This window comes from Eucalyptus grandis, chromosome 3 (assembly GCF_016545825.1).
Source record: "Eucalyptus grandis isolate ANBG69807.140 chromosome 3, ASM1654582v1, whole genome shotgun sequence".
Classification (NCBI taxonomy): domain Eukaryota; kingdom Viridiplantae; phylum Streptophyta; class Magnoliopsida; order Myrtales; family Myrtaceae; genus Eucalyptus; species Eucalyptus grandis.
In genome coordinates this window covers 5,735,239-5,761,663 of record NC_052614.1, presented here as the reverse complement: position 1 = coordinate 5,761,663, position 26,425 = coordinate 5,735,239, and the positions used below count along the sequence as shown (strand labels likewise).

At 39.8% G+C, this 26,425-nt stretch overlaps 1 protein-coding gene and 1 long non-coding RNA gene across 2 annotated transcripts; both read left to right on the top strand.

The window, feature by feature from the left end:
• Positions 1 to 3,644: 3,644 nt before the first annotated feature.
• Positions 3,645 to 11,854, top strand: LOC120291589 (G-type lectin S-receptor-like serine/threonine-protein kinase At4g27290). The gene is made up of 2 exons (XM_039309239.1): positions 3,645 to 4,021; positions 11,299 to 11,854. The coding sequence occupies exons 1-2, from the start codon at positions 3,645 to 3,647 to the stop codon at positions 11,852 to 11,854; spliced, it is 933 nt and encodes a 310-aa protein (XP_039165173.1).
• A 10,057-nt stretch (positions 11,855 to 21,911) lies between these two features.
• On the top strand, positions 21,912 to 23,325 carry LOC120291170. The gene is made up of 3 exons (XR_005549042.1): positions 21,912 to 21,996; positions 22,088 to 22,873; positions 22,962 to 23,325. It is a non-coding gene; the product is annotated as an uncharacterized LOC120291170 (long non-coding RNA).
• The last annotated feature ends 3,100 nt before the right edge of the window (positions 23,326 to 26,425 follow it).

The following is a 26,425-nucleotide window of genomic DNA, read 5'->3' as shown; positions in this document are numbered from 1 at the left end:
AAGTGAACCTTTCAAGCGGAGCAGGCTATGGAATTGGGAGGACATTGAACCAATATTGAATGAAAGGACGGTAAATCTAGAAGACAAAGATGTCTCTTTTATAGTTTGCATTACAATACTTCTTTTGAATACTTAAAATGCATCTCTTTCACTTTCTCCTTTTACGATTGTTCCAGGATTGGCAGGACACTGGAATTGAAGCCCCTAATTGACACATTTGACAACCCCATTTACATCCTAAACGTAGATTTTTTAATAATTTCTCGAAGCTTGAGTATCTGAAAATGAACCACACTATTGTTAAAGCATATAAGCAGAGTGCAAAGAGCTCCAGAGAGGATTTTTTTCCTTTGAAGGTTAAAGTGGCTTGAATGGCAAGGGTGCAACGATATCTCCACCCTGCTAGCTTTAGATCTGTCAAAATTGATCGTTCTTGATTTGTCTGGGAGTACCTCCAGCAATTGGAAGCGCTGGAAACAAATTATGATGGCATACCTGCACATTTTTTTTCTTTTTTTGCATCAATTTTGACATCAGCTTGTAGAAACAAGGCTTTTATATTATTCTCTTGTTTTGCAGAGGGCCAACAACTTGAAAGCTTTGATCCTAAAAGGTTGTCGTTGGCTAACTAAATCTCCATTTTTCCATGCTCCTGTAAACTTAGAGAGACTAACCCTGGAAAATTGTTCTGCATTACCTCCAGTTGTTGTCATGTCCATTAGCAAGCTAAGGAACTTAGTTTATTTGGATATCAAGTTCTGCACCTTCGTGCAAGAGTTACCAGAAGATATAGGTTGCTTGGAAGCTTTGAGAGAGCTATATATCGATGGAACTTCCATTCGAGCCCTTGAGTTTCTGGAGGGTATGTTGTGGAAAAATGCCAAAAGATGCACCAATTGAAGCACAAGTAGCAAAAGATAAAAGGAAAATTGAAATTACACGAGACGCAAGATTTACATGGAAAACCCAAAACGAGAATACCACAGGGAGAGAGGGACACGTGCCACATAAGTTCGTGAGTCACATCTTCATTTAATGACTAGTCTCGAAAGAACGCGTGCTACTCATTCTCCAAGCCACTCTTAATTGGTCCACCAAAGCTTGTAAGCCACAATTTCATCATTACTTGGCCTGACTTAATCTCCAAGGAAAATCTTATGGTAACAATGATCAAATCTTCAAATGGCCACCTAAGCTAGTGATTCATCTCTTCATTTAATGCTTAAGATATGGCCATCATAAGTCTTGGATTTTTTTTTTTTTTTTTGGCACATTTTTCATGGCTATTCTTGCTCATGGGGCAGTTCACTTAAGCCACAAATTACTAACTTATTCATTAAGACAAATATTTTAGTATTATTACATGATCTTAAGATGGACACCTAAGATGATGATAAGGTTTCTTGCATTTAATGTTTGGATTTCTGTAATCATTAGATTTGGATATTTCTTGTATGGCCTACTTTCAAGATTTTGCTCCCTAAGCTAAATTCTCTTAAACCTTCCCTTGATTGGTTCATTTGTACTATGACTCATCAACTTAATCCTCAAGGCAAATATTTGATAATCATTATCGAATCTTCTCAAGGTCAGCTAAGGTGATGAATTACCCCTTTCATTAAATGACTAGGAGGTTCTAGAATATTATATTTTGTTTATTTCCAAAGAATATGGTGAACATGGGAAATAGGCCATTAAAAGCGCAATTGGGACCCATCAAGGGCTTTTTATGGACATTCTCAAATGATCATTCTGATGCACCCGAGGTTCGTGGCAAAGCCATCCTTGAGATGCTTGTCGTAAGTTAAAATCACTCTCTCGGATAAGTCAATGATCTAGGGCTAGGGCTTAATGGTTGGGCCTTGGACCAGTCAAGCGGTCCTTTGACCGATCCGTGAGTAGTTCCTTCAACCTATCATGTGGCCAATCCTTGACCTACTAATCAGAAGCAAAAGAGGGATTGAAATCGAGGATGTTACATTTCAGTTAGAACCTCAATGCTTCTTTTGCCAATATGTCCCAAAAAAGTATGCCCGCAATTCAGACTTTCAAACTTATGCACCTGACGTTGTCGAGTAAAATCCATCACTCTCCCCCTTGAAGCTCATATAGCGTATTGTGCTTGACTCCTCTCATCATCACCAAGGCACCTCAAACGACCTTTAGAACACCATATTTTGAAACGTACCAATACCCAACTGAATTCGAGATTCCAGGACATATCTCACTCCGGTCAATATCTCACGATGACGTTATGCAATGTAATTCCGACAATTGCTCCACCATGAAATTGCTCCTATCAGGTTCCCATCCCCACAGGAAGAGAATCTTTGAGTTTCCCCGAAAAGCACGTCGCATGTCCATATTTCGCTTTTCCATCCTCTCAATTCATTCTGTTCTTAGGCATCAAGTATTGAGACGGTGAAAGAGAATTTGGAAACAATCTCAGACTTGACCATGAAAAGTGAAAATGGAGAATAAAGACCAGGTGTAATTTTTTAAAACGAGAATTAAATAAATCAAAGGTTCGTCTTCGGATGTCACAAATATCTCTGTTTCTTCGGAGACTATAACTTTCCTACGCAATACGCACAAACCTGAGAAAGAAATTAAAAGTGATTTAAACGGTAAACTTTGGCAAATGTCTGTGTCATATGTCAAAAGAATAGTAATCTTTTTTTTCTCAATAAATTAAGTGTAGCACGGCTAGTGTGATGGCACCGCCGTTCACTTAAAACGACAACCGTGTTCCAACCTATGGGAACCGGCATTTTGTGAAATGACGACTATTCTTCCGCGGGTTTCAGTAGGCCAATGTACAGAATGCAACTTGAGCACGTTTGAAGTTAGGTTATGGGGTCAACTTACAAAACAAACACACCACATACTCATCCGTACAAAAATCATCAATTGTAAAGTCCAACAAATCAGTATTATGCTGTTAACGTGCAAGCATAGATATCTGTTGTTTCACGGATATAATCTCCTCCTCTGCCCATCATCTTAATATCCCCGGATAGATCCATTGGTGACACATTAGAAGCCAATCATTTGTCTGCTGTTCTCATTGCTGCAGATATGGAATGATGCCTTCGTTGCACACACTTGTTGTCCGTCTGAGGCACGCGATAATGTTTACAAGGGTGGCTCTAAGCTTGAAAACGTTGTTTGGATGCTGTTTTACCAGCAGTAAACTCGGTTATAATTTCGTCGACTGTTGCTTTTGCACATCATTTAATAATCATTCTATGTGGTCATGGTCCACTATTGTGGTTAATTCCTGTTTCATAGAGCAACGCACAGACAGAAGAGATTAATCAGCCAAACTGCCTCTACTCTGCCTCTCCTCTTTGATTTCCTCAGTTTAGTACTGTATCAGCTGAACAACATCTATGGAATCCTGCCTTCCAATTCTTCTACATAGCTTGTGCTTCATGTCCCTTGTGTTGCAGATGAGTTATGCGCTGGACTCCATTTCAGCTGGCGAGAACATCACAGATGGCCAAACGATAGTCTCTGCGGGCGGGAACTTTGAGCTACCATTCTTCAGCCCTGGCAGCTCCAAGAACCGGTACGTGGGCATATGGTACAAGAAGCTATCGGCTGGGAGGGTGGTTTGGGTAGCAAACCGAGAAAATCCCTGAATGACTCTTCGAGTCCTAAAGCTCACTCCTCGGGGTGTACTTGACTCTCTGAACCGTACCGATGGGGTTGTTTGGTCCTCCAATGTGTTGAGATTAGGCCAGAATCCAATTGCGCAGCTTTTGGATTCCGCCAATTTCGTCGTAAAACAAGGAAATGGCAATGACTTGGGTGATGCAATCTGGCAGAGTTTTGATCACCCTTGTAATTCGTTTTTGGCTGGCATGAAGCTTGGTATAGACCGAGTGAAAGGCCTGGACCGGTACTTGACCTCATGGAAAAGCACAGACGACCCTTCCCTGGGTGATTTCACATTTGGGCTTGATTCTATGGGATATCTGCAGCTGATCCTGAGGAACAGATCAGTAGTGCAGTCCAGGTCAGGACCTTGTGATGGTTTTAATTGGTAATGGGCTTAAGGCCCGTCCGCCCATGTTGGGCCCAAAAGGCCCGGCCCACGGGAATAAGGCCCGTGGATGGGGGAAGGTATAAAAGGGAGGAGAGAGAGGGAGAAGACAACTGTTGGAAACAGAAAAGAACGTACGTCTTCTCCAACGCTCTCTCCCCTCCAAAAGAAACAAGATGAAGCACAAAGGCCACCGTTTTCTTCCCTTCAAGCGTCATCGGATCAAACAAAGGACAAATTTCTCTTCCTCTATCGGCATTGGTGTCTAATCGTGGCTAACAAGGTACGCTCGACTCCGTGGTGTGCTTTACGATCGGTGATACGTGTTTTCCGGGCTTCGTCTTCCGCATTGATTTAGGGGTTCGATTTAGCGTCGAATTCGTTTTTCGAGATCGGTCATTCCCAACATTGGTATCGAGCCTAGTTCACGTTTTTTCCCGATAAATTTGATGTTTTTCATTGATTTTTCGCGAAAGAACTTCGGCCGTACGGATCGGGGCGAAAAATCCCGACACCCGAGCGTTGTTCGGCTATTTTTCAGAGTTTTTGTAAGTCGAAATAGTTTTCTGAACATATGGGGAGAAAGGCGACGTCGAGACGAGTCCGACCACATGTCGCACGCCGCCGGGAGACGCCGCACGCGCCCACACGTGCGACCGAAGCCGCTGCGCGTGGCGCGACGCGCCCACGCGCAATGGCCAGCGCGTGCGCCACACGCGCCGGTGACGAACCGGCCCGTGCGCGCCCCACCCGAAACGGCACGCGCCGGTCCGCCTGCGACGCGTGCTAACGTCACTTGATGACGTCACCGATGACGTAATTGCCGACGACGTTTCGCCGGGCGGTCCCGGCCGGCGACCCGACCCGACGACGACCCGAACCGCGGCGCCCGGCACACGCGCGGCACGTGTCGGGTGACGTCATCCGTGCACGCGCGCGTGTGCGGACGGTTCGCCCGAACCGCCCGACCCGGTCTGTCGGTCCGGCCCGGTCTGTCGGTCCGACCCGGTCTGTCCGGTCCGCCGGTCCGTCCGTCGACCGGCGACCGTTGACCCGTTGACCGACCGTTGACCGTTGACTGGCCGTTGACCATTGACCCGAAAAAAAATAAAAAAATAAAATGACTTGTTTCTTTTTCAATTATGTCTATGTGGGTTGTAGGTCATCCATTTTTATTCTTAATTTGTTGCATGAATCATGGAAATTTATGTATTTTCCATTTTGTTTATTATGGATGATAAGTGATCCATTTTAGTTACGCATTTGTTGCGGGAACTATGATGCGTTATGCACGGATACCTGCAATCCCAAGAACGGACAAAGAAAGAGCTAGAATGAAAAGGCTGATGAAAGAATTAGCTGATTATCGGTGGCTTGATGGTGATTTAGTATCACACATGGTCAAGGTCAATCAGATGATACAGGAAATCATCTGGAATGGTTATCTTATGCCGGACTTTGAGAAGGTGCCAGCTTTGATGAACACTCTTCCACCTAAATGGCAAGCAATGTTAGATCGGCTATGGGAGGTCAACGTGGTCCCGGGTTATAGGGGGCTAGTGGAAGCTTTTGTAAGAGAATACTATAGGATTGAGTTGGCCAAAACTTCAACCCTTAGATTGAGCGCCACATGGCGCAGAGCGAATGCGCCTTGGTGGCGACATAAGAGCTCTCCAAATTTTTTTCCATGGTTGGCAAATGTACCTTCAGTTTTCTCAGATGTTTTGGCTGATAGATTAGAAGGGACATTCCCTATTTATTTCTTTGATTAATTATGTAATGTTTACTACCTGGTTGTTGTTGATGTAGCAACCGATATGTTAGTTGTATCATGTGAAAGCATTGTTATTTTATTGGATGTTAAGATTTTATTTGCTTTCTCTTCTTGCTGGTTCTTTGTGGGTAATTAGTTTTGGGTAGTTTAGAAGTTTTTGTAGCTTCATAGAATTGATTTTGCATATGACAATCATATTAATGATAGTTTTAAGTTAGGATTTGTGGACGATGATTGGAAACGTAGTGACATTTTGATTCTAAAACCTTACTTGAAATTGTTCATTAATATGATGGGTCTGTGCAAAAGGGATGCATAAATGATAGGCATTAATTATTCGTGCATATAAGTCTGATGTGTTCAGATCGATGGTTTCAGCAACTAAGAACGTAATTGCTGATATGAACGGCAACGATTGAGGAATATTGAATATGAAGATTCAATATGTGCTGGAAAAGCTAGAAGCACTAGAAGCTCTTGACCATATTATGGAAGATCTAGAGGATGATGTGCGCCACCTTGAGCTAGTAGAGGATCCCTATCGGCATTTGAGTCAAAAATAGACATTGGCTATCTTGGTCCTAGCTCGAAAGGGCCTTGAGCTCTAAGCGCAAGCGTATTGATTCGTTCAATATGTGGGAATGCAAAGGATCAAGTCCTTATTGCAAGAGATCAAAAGTTAACTAACACAAGAGAGGAAAACGTCCTCAAGTGAAGAAAATGTCAAGGGTGAAGTGTTACAATTGTGACAAGAAGGGTCACTATGCTCGCGACTGTTGTGAGCCAAAGAAGGTAAACACCTCTTGTACATTTGAGAACTTTGATTATGTGTCAAGTTTTGAATTATTGGCTGAATCCAATCCTTTGTGGACTGTAGATTCAGGAAAGATAGACCATGTAGCGAAGGATAGAGAATCCTTCGTGGAATTCCGACGAATACCAACTGGAACTAAGTGGATCTATGTGGGAAACAACTCTAGAGCTGAAGTTAAAGGGATTGGCACACAACCGAACATGTGTGGTGGACGCACCTTGTTCCTACATGATGTTCTAAATGCTCTAGAGATTCGTCGAAATTTAAGTGTTTGTTTTGATGTTGGTTAAGCTTGGTTTTAGTGTGAACTTCCGTAATAACGGTGTAGATTTGTATTTGGATACAAACTACTATGAATGTGGTCACTTTCTAGATGGTTTTATTGAACTGAATGTTGACTGTGGTGATGTCAATATGTTATTTCCTTGTTTCACGTCTTTTACTTCATGTGATAATGATGTGAATCTGTGGCATGCTTGACTTGGTCATATTGGCCAACAACATATGCATAGACTAGCCAAAGAGGGCTTGTTGGGCAATATTGAAAAAGTCGATTTGTCCATATATGAGCATTGCCTAGAAGGGAAAACGGCAAGGAAACCATTTGGAAAAGGTAAAAGAGCTTACGTTCCTCTGCATTTAATCCATTCTGACGTTTGTGGTTCAATGAATGTAAGAGGAAGGCATGAGACTGTTTAATTTCATCACTTTTATAGATGATTATACTTGATTCGGATATGTCTATTTGATTTCTCATAAATCTGAAGCATTATGTTGTTTCAAAAGGTTTAAGAATTTGGTTGAAAATCAATTAGACAAGAAAATAAAAGCATTGAGATCTGATCGAGGTCGAGAATATTTATCGATGAGTTCAGAAAATTATGTGATGAAAAGGGAATAGAAATACAGTTGTCTATTCCATATACTCCTCAACAAATTGGTGTTGCGAGAGAGAAGAAACAGAACCCTCTTTTGAAATGGTTAGGTCCATGATGGCGCATGCTAACTTACATATCACTTTTTGGAGTGATGCGTTGTTAACTGCTGCCTAAATACTTAACCGGGAGCCTTCCAAATCAGTTAGTTCCACTCCATATGAGTTATGGATAGGTAGAAAACCGGACTTAAGTTTACTTAAGCCATGGGGTTATGCTGTCTATACTCATGAGTTCTCTCACAAGTTTGGGAAATTGAGTCCTAAATGAAATAAGAGTATTTTAATGAGATACTCCGAGCACTCAAAAGGGTATGTGTTTGTAGGTGAGCAGGAAAGTGGGAGAATAACTAAATTTGAATCACATGATGTCACATTTTTAGTGGATAAATTTCCTAAGAATGGCGAAATAGGGAAATATTACTTCCTATTTGAAACCTTGGATCTAGATAATGATATTGGTTGAGTTCGTCCAAGTGGGAGTAATATGAGATGTGATGAATTGAATTCAACTCATTCTCAATTGCAACCACCTGATGTGACGACATCATCATTACCTAATCCAAGTGGGAGCATAATGGGGAATGATGTGATAAGTGTACAATCTCCCATACGGTGAACAAGTCGCCAAAGTATTCTTCGTCGATGTTTTGACATTGAAAGGGAAACTTTTATGGTTGCTCCACAAGATGAGTATGAGCCAAGAAATATTAATGAGGCTCTGAATTGCCCTAATAAGCACGCAGAACTATTGGGAACAAGTGGGTTCTCAAAATAAAGCAAAAGGCTGATGGCTCGATAGAAAGGCATAAGGCTAGCCTTGTGGCGAAGATGTATAATCAACAGGAAGGAATTGATTATTAAGATACATTTTCTCCTGTAGTAAGATTTACCTAGATTCGCATTATTCTGGTAATAATGGTTAGTATGGATCTTGAGTTACATCATATGGATGTAAAGACTACTTTCCTCAATGGAGAATTAGAGGAAGAAATATATATGGAACAACCTGCTGGTTTCATAGTGAAAGGCCAAGAAGAAAAGATATGTCGACTTTGGGGCTCAACATATGGCCTTAAGCAGTCGTCAAGACAATGGTATATATGTTTTCATAATGCCATAATGGTATATGACTTTACAATGATAGACAAAGGATCATTGTGTATATATCAAAAGATCTAATGATCAATTTGTAATCATATCATTATATGTTGATGATATACTGATTATCGGAAGCAATATGGAGTTTGTTAATACTGTGAAGAATTGGTTATCTTCCAACTTTCATATAAAAGACATGGGTGATGTTGCATACATTCGTGGAGTTAAGATTTCAAGATTGCGAACCCATAGACACTCCTATTGCAAAATGTGAAGGATTGAGCCATAGACTGTGTCCAAGGACTCCAAAAGAGAAGGAACAAATGAAACATGTTCCTTATGCAAGTGTTGTTGGGAGCTTGATGTACGCTATGATGTGTACAAGACCCGACATATGTTTTGCAGTTGGAATGGTGAGTAGATACCAATCCAATCCAGGTCCAGCACATTGGAAAGCCGTTAAGAGAATACTGAGGTATCTGAAGGGAACTGCTGATTACAAGTTGAATTACCAAGGAAAGGATCTGCGACTTGAAGGCTATTCAGATGTTGATTGGGGAGGAGATTTAAATAAAAGGAAATCTACCTCTAGGTTTGTTCTCTTACCGAATAATGGCACCATGTGTTGGAGCATTAAGAAACAAAAGTGTATAGCCTTGTCCACGATGGAAATTGAGTTCGTGGCATTATCGGCAGCGGTATAAGAAGATGTTTGGCTTAATAGATTATTGGATCATTTAGGTGTTATTGGAAGTGCTGCAGATTAATTGTTGGTTAATTATGATAGCCAAGCAGCAAAAACGTACACCAAAGATCCAAAATATCATGGCAAGACCAAACATATAGATACCGAGTATAATTTTGTCATGGATATGATTGTACGAAAAGATGTGAACTTAGAGTACATACTACGCATAGAATGGTAGCAGATCCTATGACAAAACCAGTACCTAGAGATGTGTTTTGTGGCCATATGAAATCTCTAGGACTACGTAGATGCTAATGTACTGAATATTATAATTTTCCCTAAGTGTTCACATATGATGAATTTATGTTTTTTCATCATTAATGCCTATGAATCTTTGTTTGATCTTTATGCATCTTAATGCTCAGTGCATTACTTTAAGTTAGGAAAGTATGTCGGACATATATGAGATTAGCCCACTCACACGAGTAATCGCCTCTATTTACTGTGTGATAAATAGAGATGAGACTGTTTTTAAGCTTATTATATAGGTGATAATCGAGAGCTCAAGCTTAAAACACGTATGTCGCCTTAACTGGGTGTTAAGATGAGGACATAATACTTACTATGTCCAAGAGTAAAATACCCCACATATTTTACTTTATCTGTCTAAGATGCCAGATGTGAGTTCTGATGAATTTTGTGAAAGAGTAGATACGTGAACTCAAGTTACACATTGGGTATGTCTGAACTATCATCTGTACGGTATTGAAAGGTGTAGACATACGCTCCATGGGAAAGGAGTTGATACCGTAATACGTATTTCATACTACGTATGCATGAGACGACCAATAAGAGTGGCAAAAGTTTGATCTCAACTTTTTATGTCGTGTGAGACTCTTGAGGAAAAGAGTTCCTCAATTTTTAGTCCCCTCATGACTCTTACTTATTCTTAAGATTTCTATTTAGTGTTTGCTATCTTAGGAAGTTGCCAATGGTCATGAGTTTGATTCGATCTAATGGGGCATTTCTAGAAAAGTAAGTTGAACTGAAATTGAGAGTTTGAAGGGAAGAGGAAGATCGATTTTGGAGAATCACATTGTAGTTTTGTGTTCACCGGTTAACCAATTATGACTGTATTTGGGATAATCATAATTGTGAATACAATATATATATCATTGTTTAAAAGAGATCAAGAGAGATATAAATGTGATCGATCGATCTAGGGAACTGCATACTAAATCTACTCGGAGTGTGATGCCCATTATGAGCTGCTATATATTCCTAACAGATGTATGGCAACGAGCTCTCAAAGTATGCTGGTCGCACAGATTATTCACCGGTATGAATGTTGAAGAGAGGTAAAGAGAATTCTGTTCAGCCCACCATGTGCGAGTGGGAGATGATGGTTTTAATTGGTAATGGGCTTAAGGCCCGTCCACCCATGCTGGGCCCAAAAGGCCCGGCCCACGGGAATAAGGCCCGTGGATGGGGGAAGGTATAAAAGGGAGGAGAGAGAGGGAGAAGACAACTGTTGGAAACAGAAAAGAACGTACGTCTTCTCCAACGCTCTCTCTCCCTCCAAAAGAAACAGTAAGCACAAAGGCCACTGTTTTCTTCCCTTCAAGCGTCATCGGATCGAACAAAGGACAAATTTCTCTTCCTCTATCGGCATTGGTGTCTAATCTGTGGCTAACAAGGTATGCTCGACTCCGTGGTGTGTTTTACGATCGGTGATACGTGTTTTCCCGGGCTTCGTCTTCCGCATTGATTTAGGGGTTCGATTTAGTGTCGAATTCGTTTTTCGGGGATCAGTCATTCCCAACACCTTGGAACAGCATTCAGTTTAGTGGGTACACTCAGTTGAGACCAATCCAGTTTATAGCTTTGGCTTCGTCTTCAACCAAAATGAAATTTACTATCACTTCAATCTTCTGAACAGTTCCGTCCCGTCAATGCTGGTTTTAAATGAGAATGGGATGGCTCAGCGCTTCACTTGGGTAGACCGGACCCATGATTGGATTCTGTATTCGTCCGCTCAAACAGATGACTGTGACACTTATGCTTTATGTGGAGGGAATGGGAATTGCAATATTGCTAGCTCTCCAAAGTGCATGTGCTTGACAGGGTTTGTGCCCAAACACCCGAGCGACTGGGAATTTGGGGATTGGTCAAACGGGTGTGTCCGGAGGACGAAACTGGATTGCCAAGGAGGAGATAAATTTCTGAAGTACACCCAAGTGAAGTTGCCTGACACGAGGCAATCGTGGTTCAACAAGAGCATGAACATTCAAGAATGCAAGCAGACATGCATGAGGAACTGCTCGTGCACGGCTTATTCAAACTTGGATATCAGAGGGCAAGGAAGTGGATGCTTACTTTGGTTCGGTGATCTGATGGATATCAGACAGGTGAGCGAGAACATCCAGGGTATTTATGTAAGGATGGCTGCATCAGAAGTTGGTACGTGTTCGAACCCTGAGTTGCTTTCGATATGATGACCCGAGGAAGAGAATGAGTTCGAAATAACTGTCGGACTCTTACTAACTCTATTTTCAATTTACTATAATGTGTATCAAGGCAGTAGTTTCAGTGGAAATCCTGGCGCAAGGAAAAGCAAGGGCATCATTGTCGGCACCGTGCTGTCCGCGGTGCTTCTTCTTGGCATCGCGGCAATTTTCACAAAGTATAGGAGAGATGGTAAAATCGTTTTTATCAGAAAATTACGGTTTCCAAGCAAGATGCTTTTCTTGATCCACAACAGTCGTTTTTAACTCTTGTTAGCATAGGTTTTAAATGTTGCTGCTCTGCGTCAAATGCAAAGTTTCATTAGATCATCTCTGTTTGAAAATTTCAATCAATTGGCCTGAAAAATATGAATGAACCAAATGTGTGTTCCTTTCAATTTTGTTTTGGGATTTTTAAAGCTCAATTATGATTTCTCTTTAGTTGATGAATTTACTCACTTGTAGGACAAATCTTTGGATTCTCCCATCAAAGACGTAGTGAAGATCTAGACTTACCTATGTTCTGATATTGCTAGTATAAACACCTAGAGGGGGGGTGAATAGGCGCACAAAGACTTTTTCTTGAATACGGAAGCAATTCTTGACAGATTGAAATACGATTGAAGTAAAGAGAGTAAGGAAGAGAAAATTAAACACAGGATTTATAGTGGTTCGGATTATTCCAATCCTACGTCCACTCTTCCGCACCGACAGCCCACCTACTGGATTTCACTATAATCAAAAGAGAAGTTACAGCACAGCTTTGCCTTGATTCCACAAAGTGTAGATGTTCTACCACACCTCCTCAAGGTCTCTTACAAGTATAGACTCTCTTTTGTATACAAGTATTCGCTCAAGAGATTTATCTAAACAAATGGGAGCTTCGACTTTGGAATTTTTCTATCGCGCACTACTTAAAACAACTAAGAACATCTTCCTTATATACTCCTTTATGCCATCATACCCGTTGGCACTTACCAAAGGAATTCCTCCAATCTAACCGTTGGACAGAATCAATTAGGAAGATTGTTCGAGTTATTAAAGGAACATGTTGATAGCCCATCAATCTGTTCGCCCATACAATCGGGGATCTCGGTTTCTATAAGTAGAACCTTCCAATAATATATAGACAACCATCGAATCTTCAGTCATTGAATCAATCTTGATCAATCAAAGGATTCGATATGTCTTCTCCAGCCATGAGATCTTCTCGGATGATAAGGTTAAATCCCGAACACACCACTTAGTTACGGATAACCTTTCTTCAACGGATTCGAGACTCGTCAATGAGGATAGACTTTGAGTCTTGAGTCTAGCTGTCCGGAAGTCTTCGACTTTAAACCGACGAGTCTGCAGACTTTCAGACTAGACCAAAGGATACGTTTTGTCAACTTCAAAACTCTTCATGAGGATTTCTCCAACAATCTCCCCCTTTTTGATGGTGACAAAACCTTCCTGCAGATTTGGATAACTTTGACCTGCAAAACATTTCTCAAACACATATGCATATCTTATTGACATAAATGGCTAATAGAATAACACTAGATTCTGCAACCACAGAAAATAAGTTAGTCCAATATATAACTAAGCCATTCATAAGATATCAATATTGATAAATAGAAGCAGTCAAGTTAAATCCAAGTCTAGGCATCCGACACAAAATAAAGTCAAGGTCTGTCAAAAACAAACGAGACGGTTTAAACATAATCCATCAAAATGAAACGATTGAAAGTTTTGTTTTTCAAATCATGATGCATCTCTCCCCTTTTTGTCAACATTTAAAAAGGATGAGATGAAATCAAGATTTCTTGGGAACACTGGACAAAGTTTGAAATCTTCCATAGACTCGAACAATGCCTTCCCGGCCTCTTAAAGTCTTCCTTCACTGTACAACCTCCTCACTCTTGGCATTGGCCTGATTCGAATAGAGAGGGCTTGCATCTTTTCATTTAATGAACAGGAAGAAGCTTGACCTTCATTCTTCAAGCTTTGAACTTTGCATCCCAAGGCATATATCTGACCTTTCATCTCCAATAGAATATCCATAATTCTGCGAAAATCTGCTCCATGATCGATCCGAGTACTTGCTTCGCTCGATCGATGGAGTAAAAGCGACGATGGTGGATCAGCATAATCTCGCAGGTTTGGCGATGAAGCTTCATGACCTTCTTCTGGAAATTGAGATGCATAAACATCTTCTCGGGTGCAGCGAACGATCGACTCCTTCACTTTCACCCGGAAATGAAGATGTCACTCCTTTCTCCCGAACTCCCCGTTTTCATGCCTACGAGGTGGAGAAGAGATTCCCTCGAGTCTCTCTCTTCTCTTCCTTCTTCTTCAGTCTTTCTTGCTCGCTTCTCGTTCTCATTTCTCTTTCTCCTTCTTCCTTCTCCTTTGCTTCTCTTTCTTCTTCGTCTTTCTCTGCTTCTTTCGTCTTTTGTTCCGATTCTTTCTATGGAACAGGACGACTTTTGTTCTTTAAAGCCATTGCAGAGATGGTGATGTCATCATCATCATCTTCATCCTCAACAAGGAGAACTCTTCTTTTCTTTGATGGAGCAGCCATGGGCTCCTTCCCTTTTCTCTTAGCGGCGAAGAGAGTTGATGAGACTTGGCGGGAGTCTTGAATTTCTCCAATTCCTTGCTCGTTCTTTCGGACGCATTTTAGTCACCATTTTCAGTCCTACCACCATTTGATCGCATGATCGAACACAAAGAATTTGTGGAGGCTGAATATTTAAATGTCTGAATAACTTCGTAACAAGGCTTGGATAAGGGAGTTGACCTCTGTCCTTCATCACTGCTCTATACATGTGAAACATGATAGTATGAGGGAGAAAACTTCTTTCCACGAGGGATGGCATACATCGGCTTTGCCTCGAGCTTGAAACATCGGTTTTGGAAGTTGATTTTGGCCGAAGGCAATTAATCACGATTTTGTGAAGCAGGATGTTGAATGCATTCATCCTTGAGTAGGTGATCTTCTCTTCTGTTCTCCTGTCCTTCACCAGTTCAAGAGTGGCCCGAGCAATGGAAACCTTAATCGGTTGATATCTCCCTCTCTCAACTTCTAACACATCAGCCAAAGATATCCATATTGACAACATAGTCTTGATCTTTGACATCAAGGAAAATCTATTCGCATCTAAAAAGCTAAGATTTGAATAGAAATACGCAGTCAGTTCAGCATAAGCCTCTGTTGAGTCAGAACAGAACTTTTCCAATTGAAGATAATTGAACTTTTCCCTCAAGTTCACTTTCACAGCGTCCAGAAAATCAAAGTCCACACTTCTAGGGTTTATTACCCCACGCTTCAGCAATTTCGAGTACAGATCCTTTTGTTCCTTTGATCTGAACAAATCTCCCTTTTCCTTGAATTTCAGCAGCAATTCCCATTTTCGGTTGAAATAATTTGAACATATTGTCATCATCATTGCCATCTACAGGATTTGGCCCCCAGTCACTAGGATCACTTGGGATATTCGCAAGGGTTTCCTCAGCCACCCCTTTACGAGCGATTCCCAAACTTTCCATTCTTTTCAGAAAGATATATTCGTTCCTATATCCTTTTTCTTTAACAAAACTATCAATATAGTTCAAAGGAGTACGAATTCCTTTTAAAGCACGATATAACTTGTAGATAAAACCAGGCTTTTGAGTTCTTACGAGTGCAGCTCGATGATGATTTCTTCCTGTTGAATAACGTCTTGAGGACTAGATAATGGAGAGTGACGCTGCTGAGAATGTTGTGGGCTCGGATGCTGATCTGGAGAAACTTCATCTTCTGTAAGATCAAAGTGAGTAGGCCCTTCACCCATTCTCTGTGGTCCCCTGCTTGCGATTCTTGAGGACTTTCTTGAAAACGACATCTTTCTCGAGTCACTTTGGAAGATTTCTTGCTTGACTTTCACAAAAGATGACAACTTTTTAAGATTGAACGAAGGAGACAATCGGAAGTGGAGGATCGAAGTTTTCTAGGGTTTTGAGAGTAAAGTGAATAGAAAGGTGAAGAGTAATCGATAGTGTTCGTTCGGTTAAAAAGAGAAGAAAACGAATCGTCACAAAGGAAATAAAATATGCCTTTTCAAAATAACTGCCTTTATCCGGTAAAATAGCTATTTCAAAAGTAACTTCCTTTTTGAAAATGAATTGTTGCAAAATTTACGGATAATAAATATAGCAACAATTTAAACAGAGTCTGATGATCGTACCTTTTCAAGATAAGATTGGAGAGAGAAAGACTTACAGTCTGAAGGTTGAGACAAGACTGTAGATAAGGTCTTATAAGCCTGAGTCTGAAGGTCTTTAGACTTTGATATCCTCATATTTCAAAATGTTGAGTCTGGTCCGTATAGACTCAAATTGATTTTTGTCCAAAGGCTTTGTGAGTATATCAGCCGGTTGATTCTTTGAGTCAACAAATTGAATTGAGACATCTCCATTTTGAACGTGATCTCTAATGAAGTGATGTCGAATCTCTATATGCTTTGCTCTTGAGTGGAGAATTGGATTTTTGGTGAGATTGATAGCGCTGGTGTTGTCACAATTAATCTCTGTGCATGAGTCTTCAATTTCAAAATCTCTTAGCTGTTGTTTTATCCATAGAATTTGCGAACAGCAGCTTCCAAGAGCTACATACTCGCTACATTTGTTGAAAGGGACACAAGACTTTGCTTCCTAGAAAACCAAGACACTTTTCGCTTCTAAGTAACGGCAAGTTCTGAAGTGCTCTTTCTATCAACTCGCAACCGGCCAGATCTGCGTCAATAACCCGGAAGATTAAAGTCTCCCTTCTTAGGATACCAAAGACCGATGCTTGATGATGAAGCGACGTATTTGATGATGCGTTTCGCAGACCGAGATGAGATTCTCTAGGATCTGATTGAAACCTTGCACGATGCAAACACTTAACAAAATATTAGGTCTAGAAGCGTAAGATAAAGAAGTGATCCGATAATGCTCTGTACAGCTTTTGATCAACTTTCTTTCCTTCTTCATATTTGTCTATCTTTAAAGAACTTGACATTGGTATGTCGACCTTTTTGCAATTCTCCGGTCAAACCTTTTGACAAGATCATTAACATATTTTTCTTGAAAAATAAAAGTTCCTTCTTTCAATTGCTTTATTTGAAGACCAAGAAAGAATGTTAATTCTCCCATCATACTCATTTCAAACTCCTCCCAGACTTTGAAAATTTCTTGCACAGACTTTCATTAGAAGATCCAAAAATGATATCATCTACATATATTTGAACAAGTAAGAAACTTTTGTTTTCCTTTTTGATAAATAAAGTCGTATCTACTTTACCTTTGACAAAACCATTTTGTAAAAGGAAATTACTTAACTTTGTCGTACCAAGCTCGAGGTGCTTGCTTTAAACCATACAAAGCCTTTTCAGTCGAAGACGAGTCGCTTCTTTGGGTCTTCAAACCCGGCGGTTGTTCCACATAAACTTCCTCATGGATAAATCCATTCAGAAATGCGCTTTTGACGTCCATTTGGAATAACCTGAAATTCTTATAACAAGCAAACGCAAGTAATAGACGAATAGCTTCTAACCTTGCTACTGGAGCGTAAGTCTCATCATAGTCTATTCCTTCTTCTTGCGTATATCCCTTGGCCACGAGTCTTGCTTTATTTCGTACGACTTTTCCTTTCGTTCATCTTGTTTCGAACACCCATTTGGCTCCAATAACTGTTTTACCTTTTGGTTTGGATGTCAATTCCCAGACATCATTTATGCTGAATTGTCTGAGCTCTTCTTGCATAGCTTCAATCCAGCTTTCATCAGATAAAGCTTCTTCTGTGCTTTTTGGTTCAATTTCAGAAACAAGAGCCACAGCACTAGACTCTTCTCGCCTTTTGGATCTGGTGCGAATTCCTTCATTCATTTCACCAATTATAAGATCTTTGGGATGACTGGATTTATGCTTCCAGTTACTTGTTGATTTGTCTCGGTTGATGATCTCTTTCTTTATTTGGATCTTCACTAACAACTGATGCTGGTTTTCAGTCGAGATGCTTCTTGAGTTGTAGACTTTGGTGGGTGCTCGGAGCGGAGTTCAGACTCTTCTTGATGAGTCGACTTGATTCATCTTGCGTTGAGTCTTGAAATTTGACATTCATTGACTCCTCTACGGTGACTCTTCTTGTTATAGACTCTGAAAGCTTTGCTTGAAGTAGAATATCCAAGGAAGATACCTTCATCGATCTTTCTTCAAACTTACAAACACGATCTTTTGCATTTTTCAATATGAAACATTTGCAACCAAATACATGAAAGTATGAAACAATAGGCTTCTTTTCTTTGAATAACTCATAAGGGGTTTTCGAAGAATAGATCTTAAGAAGACTCTATTGATGATATAGCAAGCTGTTGAAACAAACATTCAGCCCAAAATCGAGAAGAAATTTTACTTTCAATTAAAAGAGTTCTAGCCATTTCTTGAAGAGATCTGTTCTTTCTTTCCACAACTCCATTTCTGCCGAGGAGTATATGGAGAGGAAAACACATGCTTACAACCATTCATCACAGAATTTTGTAAAATCTTGATTTTCAAATTCACCTCCATGATCTGATTTTATACAAGAGATTACACATCCTTTTTCATTTTGAACCTTTTTAGCAAATTTTTCAAAATACGAAAAGGTTTCGGACTTTCTTGAAAGGAAATATACCCAAGTAAAACGGGAGTAATCATCAACAATTACTAGGCAATACTTCTTACCCCCAATACTCTGAGTTCTGGTTGGTCCGAAGAGATCCATATGCAGCAACTGCAGAACATGATTAGTCGAGACATGATTTATTGGCTTAAAAGAATTTCTTACCTGCTTTCCCAGAATACATGGAGTGCATGAATCGAGTCTTTTGGTATGGCAATTTTGGTAGACCTCGAACAAGCTGCTTTGATGAGATTTTGGCTAATTGCTTCATGTTGACATGACCAAGCTTTTTGTGCCATAAGCTTGCTTCGTCTTGAATTGAGATAAGACATTGCGATTCATTTGGTTTCACATCCGGAAGATAGATGTTTCCATGTCTTCGACCCGAGAAAAAAGATTGAGTAGAGTCTTTGCGACTCCCGAACAAGTCCCTTCTTGAAAGAAGATCTTGAAACCAGTATCACACAATTGACTAATCTTTGAGAAGATTGTAATTGAGTCCTTCCACCAAGGAAACATTACTTATTGTGAGAGTCCCAATTTTCACAGTTCCAAAACCCACAATACTTCCTTTGTTGTTTCCTCCAAATGAAACTTTTCCACCATTTACTTGAGCAAGCTTTATAAAGCAATTTGAGTCTCTGTCATGTGTCTTGATCAACCACCGTCAAGATACCACTTTACTGTTTCTTGATGGAGACCTGCATTTAATAAATAGTCTCAAGCTTTCTTTGGTACCCAAACTTTCTTGGGTCCTTTGGTGTTAGTAAGATAAACAGTATTAGCCCATACTCTTTAATAGGTTTCCATACCAAAGGACACTCTTTTTCAAAGTGTTCCTTCTTGTCGCACTTAGAACATCTCGAGAGAATTTCTCCCTACGGGTTTTACAAAGACTTTCTTAAAATGATTTTTGTAAACTTCACTCGAAAGCCTTTTCTTAATTCTTTCTTTTACTTTAGGAAAATCAATCAATGGAATTGTTTCTTCACATACCGAGACCCGGACTTATTGAAGTAAGGTCTTTGTGCTTTGAAAGAATTTTCTCAAGTTTTTCAGACCCTATTGAAAATTTCTTTGATATATTTGATAAGTCTGTTTTCAAGAAAACATTTTCTTTTAAAAGATTTCCTTCTTTTTCGTTAAGATTCGAAACAGACAAGTCTAAGCTTTTAACTCTTTTCGTTAAAACATTTTCCTTTTGTTTTAGAGCTAAGTTCTCCCTTTTTAATTTGGAAATACTTTTGAGAGAAGTCTTAAGACTTAAGCATAGTTCATCAATATATTTAGAAACTTTGACAGAATCTTAAAATTACTTGCCTCAAATTCACCGTCCGAGTCGATTCTCGAGTCGATCCAAAGTCCGAGTCGATCGTGCCATCGACATAGATTTGCATATTCATTATCACTTTCTTCACACTCAGTATCACTCCAGGTTTCAGCTTTGAGAGCTTTTCGAAACTTTTCAGCTTTTCCTTTCTTCTTCTTCAAAAGAGGACAGTTGGGTCTGATGTGTCCCTTCTTCTTGCATTCAAAGCAGACTACATCTTTATTTGGTTCCTCATCATCAACAGACTTGGTCTGCTGTCTTTGAAAGCCTGGTTTCTTTGAGTTGAACCTTCTCCCTTTTCTATTTAGTTTTCTGAATCTTCTTATCATGAGAGCAAGCTCCTCATCGTCCATATCATCTTCAGAATCGTAACATCGAATCATCATTTTAATGCAATGGATTTCTTACCTCTTGGATCTTCTTCTTCATTGATCCTTTCCACTTCATAGGACTGAAGCGTTCCAATAAGCTCATCAACGAGAAGGCATAATTCTCTGCGTCTCTCTTATCGAAGTCTTTATGTGATTCCAATCCTTGGAGAGTCCACGCAGAAGCTTGTTTACCTTCATGGGATCAGTTGGTTGACCTTGATTTTCAAGACCATTCACAATATCTGTAAAACGACTAAACATATCAGATATTGATTCTCACGGTTTCATTCTAAAGGCTTCATATTGACCGAGAAGAATGTTGATTCTTGTTTCCTTCACTCGACTGTTCCTTCATAGGTGATATGCAATCTGTCCCAAACTTCTTTTGCTGTACCACAAGAAGATATTCTATTGTACTCAGTTGGTGATAAAGCACAATATAAAGAGTAAATTGCTTTTGCATCGAGTGTTTGTCTTTTGGTTATTTCTTCCTGAGACAATCCGCTGGATTCTTCAGTATCTTTTCCTCTTTCAGAGACTGGTGCAGTGGTAGGAATTATTCCTTTTTCTACAACATCCCATTCCGAGGATCCTTTGATCGTAGGAAAGCTTTCATCTTGTTCTTCCGAGATGTTGTAATCTTTTCCATCAAAGTAAGGTGGTCTGGTATTGCTTTGCCCTTCCATCAGCCCTGGTGCTAGCATACTAGCCATGGATCTTTTACTATGAAGTAAAACACTTCAAATAAAGTAAGTACACAGGCTCTGATACCAATTGATATTGCTAGTATAAACACCTAGAGGGGGGTGAATAGGCGCACAAAGACTTTTTCTTGAATACGGAAGCAATTCTTGACAGATTGAAATACGATTGAAGTAAAGAGAGTAAGGAAGAGAAAATTAAACACAGGATTTATAGTGGTTCGGATTATTCCAATCCTACGTCCACTCTTCCGCACTGACAGCCCACCGGCTGGATTTCACTATAATCAAAAGAGAAGTTACAGCACAGCTTTGCCTTGATTCCACAAAGTGTAGATGTTCTACCACACCTCCTCAAGGTCTCTTACAAGTATAGACTCTCTTTTGTATACAAGTATTCGCTCAAGAGATTTATCTAAACAAATGGGAGCTTCAGACTTTGGAATTTTTCTATCGCGCACTACTTAAAACAACTAAGAACATCTTCCTTATATACTCCTTTATGCCATCATACCCGTTGGCACTTACCAAAGGAATTCCTCCAATCTAACCGTTGGATAGAATCAATTAGGAAGATTGTTCGAGTTATTAAAGGAACATGTTGATAGCCCATCAATCTGTTCGCCCATACAATCGGGATCTCGGTTTCCATAAGTAGAACCTTCCAATAATATATAGACAACCATCGAATCTTCAGTCATTGAATCAATCTTGATCAATCAAAGGATTCTGATATGTCTTCTCCAGCCATGAGATCTTCTCCAGATGATAAGGTTAAATCCCGAACACACCACTTAGTTCTGGATAACCTTTCTTCAACGGATTCGAGACTGTCAATGAGGATAGACTTTGAGTCTTGAGTCTGGCTGTCCGGAAGTCTTCGGACTTTAAACCGACGAGTCTGCGGACTTTCGAGACTAGACCGAAGGATACGTTTTGTCAACTTCAAAACTCTTCATGAGGATTTCTCCAACATGTTCGACCTCACAACCCTAGTGAACGCGACAAGTAACTTCTCTGAAGACAACAAACTCGGAGAGGGAGGCTTTGGAGCTGTCTATAAGGTGACTATTCTCATTTTTTGGAATTCTAAATCTGCTCGTACATATCCAAATGCACAATCGAAAAGGGAGCAAAAGAACTTCTATCTTTTAGGGTGTTCTGAAGAATGGTCAAGAAATTGCTGTGAAGAGGCTGTCGGAAAACTCTAGGCAGGGACAGGTCGAGTTCAGGAATGAAGTCGCCTACATCGCCAAACTTCAACACCGAAACCTCATCAAGATTCTGGGATGCTGCATTCAAGTAGATGAAATGATGTTGATCTATGAGTTCCTGCCCAACCGAGGCTTGGATTGTTTCATTTTTGGTTTGCTTCGCTCCAGTCCCTACATTTTAATTGCTTTTGTCATCGAAAAAGAGTGAAGAAGCTTCCATTTCATAACTCATAAGGCCTATAATTTGGCAGACCAAGAGAAGGGTGTTTCCCTGGATTGGCCAAGGCGCTTCACCATCATCAACCGCGTAGCTTTGGGGCTCCTATACCTTCATCGAGACTCAAGATTAAGAATTATTCATAGAGATCTGAAAGCTGAAAACATCCTGCTCGACAATGAAATGAATCCAAAGATATCGGACTTTGGATTGGCGAGGAGTTTCGGAGGTAACGAGAGTGAAGCGAATACAAAGAGAGTGTTGGGAACATTGTGAGTTCTCTTGACAAATGATCTCCACTTATTTTGGTCCAATTGCTTCAAGAACTAATCATTCCTTTCAATAACTTTTTCGCATAGTGGTTACATGTCCCCAGAGTATGCCATCAACGGCTTTTATTCAGTAAAATCAGATGTCTTCAGTTTTGGCATTTTAGTACTGGAAATCGTGAGCGGGAAAAGAAATCGAGGTATCAATCATCCTGACGAGCGTTTAAGCCTTCTCGGATATGTAATCGTAAAGATTTATCAGATCTCTTTGCTTATTTATCTTCAGTTAGTTTGTAGTCTTATTCTAGATGACTAACACAATAATGCAGGCCTGGACACTGTCAAGAGATCAAAAGTTCATGGAGCTCGTCGATCCATTGATTGCATCCGCATGTAACCCTGTGGAAGTTTTACGATCCGTCCATGTGGCTTTGTTGTGTGTTCAAAATAATCCGCACGATAGACCGGAGATGTCATCTGTGGTTATGATGTTGAGCAGTGAGAACACATTGCCTCAGCCTAAACAGCCTGGTTTTTTTTTTACGAGACATCTGCATCCGAAGCAAGTTCTTCAAGTGACATCAGGCATAAGAAATATTCGGCCAACGAAATAACTATTTCACATTTACTGCCTCGATGATATTTCTGTAATTTCAATTATGTTTATATTGATCCCATATGGATACGAGAGGATCATGGAATTTGTATGAGAGTCATCTCTTAATCCGGAATTGAAAGACCTTACGGCGACATGTGAAAGATTACGCCTTTTGTTCTTCCAAAATTTGCTGGATTCCGGTCAGAAAACGAAGAACGTGTACACGGACCACAAAGTGAAAATTTCAGAGTCTTTTCTTGTCATGATATTCTAGCAAAGAAACCCTTGAATACCTTATTAAAAATATCCGTGAACTTAGGGAAGTAAACTCGCATTTTTGAAAGAATCCTTAATGTTTCAATGTCTGATTCAGTTTGAATCGACAAAATTATAAATTAATGAAAAAGTGGCGATAACTACAAGCGAGATTGTAATCAGTACTAAAACCGTTGCTCTGTCAAGATCTGCACAGTGATGTTTCTTCTATTCTATCATGCCAAAACAACCATGTCCTTCAAATCACAGCCTGCATTATGGTGACATCAACAAGCTCAAATGCACCTAAAACAGGGGAAAAGGAAAAGGAATTGACTTCTCAAAAGTGTTGGCTATAAATGAAAGATTCTTGTATCATCTTAAGAGCCATTTTTGGGACTCTAGACGAACAGAATAAGAACTGAAATCTTACACAGCATAGAGGTGTTGGAAAATGCATAACGAAGTAGGAATTGGGTGGGAATGAGATTGACTAACCTCCTTGCTACTATAGTCAATGGGCACAACCCATTGCAATCACTAGATTGACCCAAACAGTTCACTATCATCAAGGAAATGAGAATGGAGTTATTCTAATTGATATTCCGATGAACTTGAAGATATTGGACTTTGATTCACTAAGATGTTTCTGGTGTAATGAGAGGGAAGGAACCAAACACAGAGACTAAGGGAGCTGTCCGAACATAGTGAGTCCTCTACTGAAATATCTGAATTATGCTTAAATTTGCTTCAAGAACTAATACTTCTGTTTGATCATTGAATGTAGTGGTTATAAACCCTCTTGGTATGCCATCGATACTGAATAGACTCGGGTTTCATCGGTACAATATTCTAGTCATCCTAATCATAGGCCCGGGATGCCTCTATGGTTAAGATGCTTGGGGTAGAGCACATTGCCTTAGCCTAACTAGTTCAATTATTCCTTAGAGGAGATTATATTCAAAACAAGTTCTTCAAGTTACGGCGAGTACCCAAGATTTTCAGCCTAATTAAATGACCATTTCTAGTAAAATCTAGACAGACAAATCTACTAGCTCATGCTGACCAACCATCATGATTTGGTACAGCACAAAAAACTGATGGTGTTTAATCTAACAGTACGAAGTTATCGCTTCCATTTATTATATCTGAAAGTGCTAGTACGAACACCTAGAGGGGGTGAATAGGTGTAAAAACAGATTCTGCAAAATACAGTGAAAACCTTTACTTTACTTGAGTCTGAATAACAACAGACTTTTGAAACTAAGTCTGAAGAGCAGCAGATTTTGAGCGAAATCGGATTTTAGCAGTTAAATAGAACTACGAACAAAATAAAAAGATTCAGGGAAGGGAATCAAAACACAAGGTTTATAGTGGTTCGGCTTAATTCAAGCCTACGTACACTCTCTCATGCTAACAGCTTTCTTGACTGGATTCCACTATACAATCAACAAGAGATTATAACTTTGAGTGCAAACACTTAGTATATCACACTCACTAAGTCACTCTTTTGGTATTTCTCTCATGATCACAAACGTTTAAGCTCACAAGAGACAAGTGTATGATCGAAGGTCGCTCGAATTTTGGAATTATAAATAATACGCTTCGTCTCTTATTTGCTCATTGGTCCTTGATCTCCTTAAATACTCCTCCATTTCCAAACTAGCCGTTGGACTGTATCTCGAGGATCATCTTCCAATATATCCGTTTGACAAATCTGTATCGAGAAGATTTGATAGCCGTTGAGTGACAAAAGTAGAATCCCAAATTGATTCTAATCGTCCATACAAACATAATCTTTGTTTCCATAAGTAGAGCTTCTTCGTATAGAAAGTCCTTGTCTTCAATATCCAATTGTCAATCAATTAGATTGAGTTAATAAAATCTATATTGATGTAGAATTCAAACCAAATCACTAGCCGTTATATGAATGTGGCTTGTGTTTCGTTCTGTCGAATCTAGATGTAAATTCTAAGAGTAATAGACTTTACAATCTGAGTCTGAGTGCAATAGACTTTAGAATCTGGGTCTGAACATATTCTACTTCCGAACATATTTAACTTTAAGGTCTTAACACAGTCTGAATAACTTCAGCTTCAGCATAGAGTTTGTCTTCTGGTTCAGCTTCAGCATAGAGTTTGTCTTCTGGTTCAGCTTCAGCATAGAGTTTGTCTTCTGGTTCAACTTTAGCATAGAGTCTGTCTTTTGGTTCTTCATTCACGTTCAGTCTGGAATTTGTCAAAGTTGGTAGACTTCTGATGTAGAATAGACTTTGACATTAAAGTCTGGAAGTCTTTAGACTTTGACACATAAGTCTAGAAATCTTCAGAATATACTTTCGACATGTGTTACATTCAGTTTTCTAGTTCTTCCAAGTATAGACTTTGATAATATCATTTACATGTTATATCATCCGCATAGTCTATTACTCAACCAATGAACATGTTAATAGCCTTTGATTTATTTTGTCATTTTCAAAACATCATAAGGGATTTCCCTAACAATATCAATAATTTACATTACAGAAAGGATCAGTTTACATACATGAGTGTTGTTGGTGCTTGTACCTTGCATCACATTATATTAAATTTTCCATGAGGTTGCACTCCAAAGAGTTTAAAAAGTCGAGAAGAACCTAGTCACACATGTACTTTTTACATAATACAGTATAATAGTTCAGACTGCACAAAATTATATCTTTACCCATTCTAGGCCCGATTTCTCATCTAGTGTGTTGCTCTGTTGAAGTTCCAAGTAGTCCTTGTACTTCATCTAGTTGTCCACGGCTCAATTGTTCTTGCCATCCACCAGCTGCTCCATTGGCATGACAACAGTGTCCAGCGACGGTCCACTAGATAGAGAGATTGATAGCCTTGTTCATGACAGCTCGATGCAGAATGCTCTTGTATTTCCCATTGCTCATAGCCTTGCGCGAAAAGT

Coding starts and splice junctions, on each gene's coding strand:
- LOC120291589 (XM_039309239.1), top strand. CDS start 3,645: ATGACTCTTCGAGTCCTAAAGCTCACTCCTCGGGGTGTACTTGACTCT. Junction 4,022..11,298: donor AGATCAGTAGTGCAGTCCAG/GTCAGGACCTTG, acceptor TCTTCTGAACAG/TTCCGTCCCGTCAATGCTGG.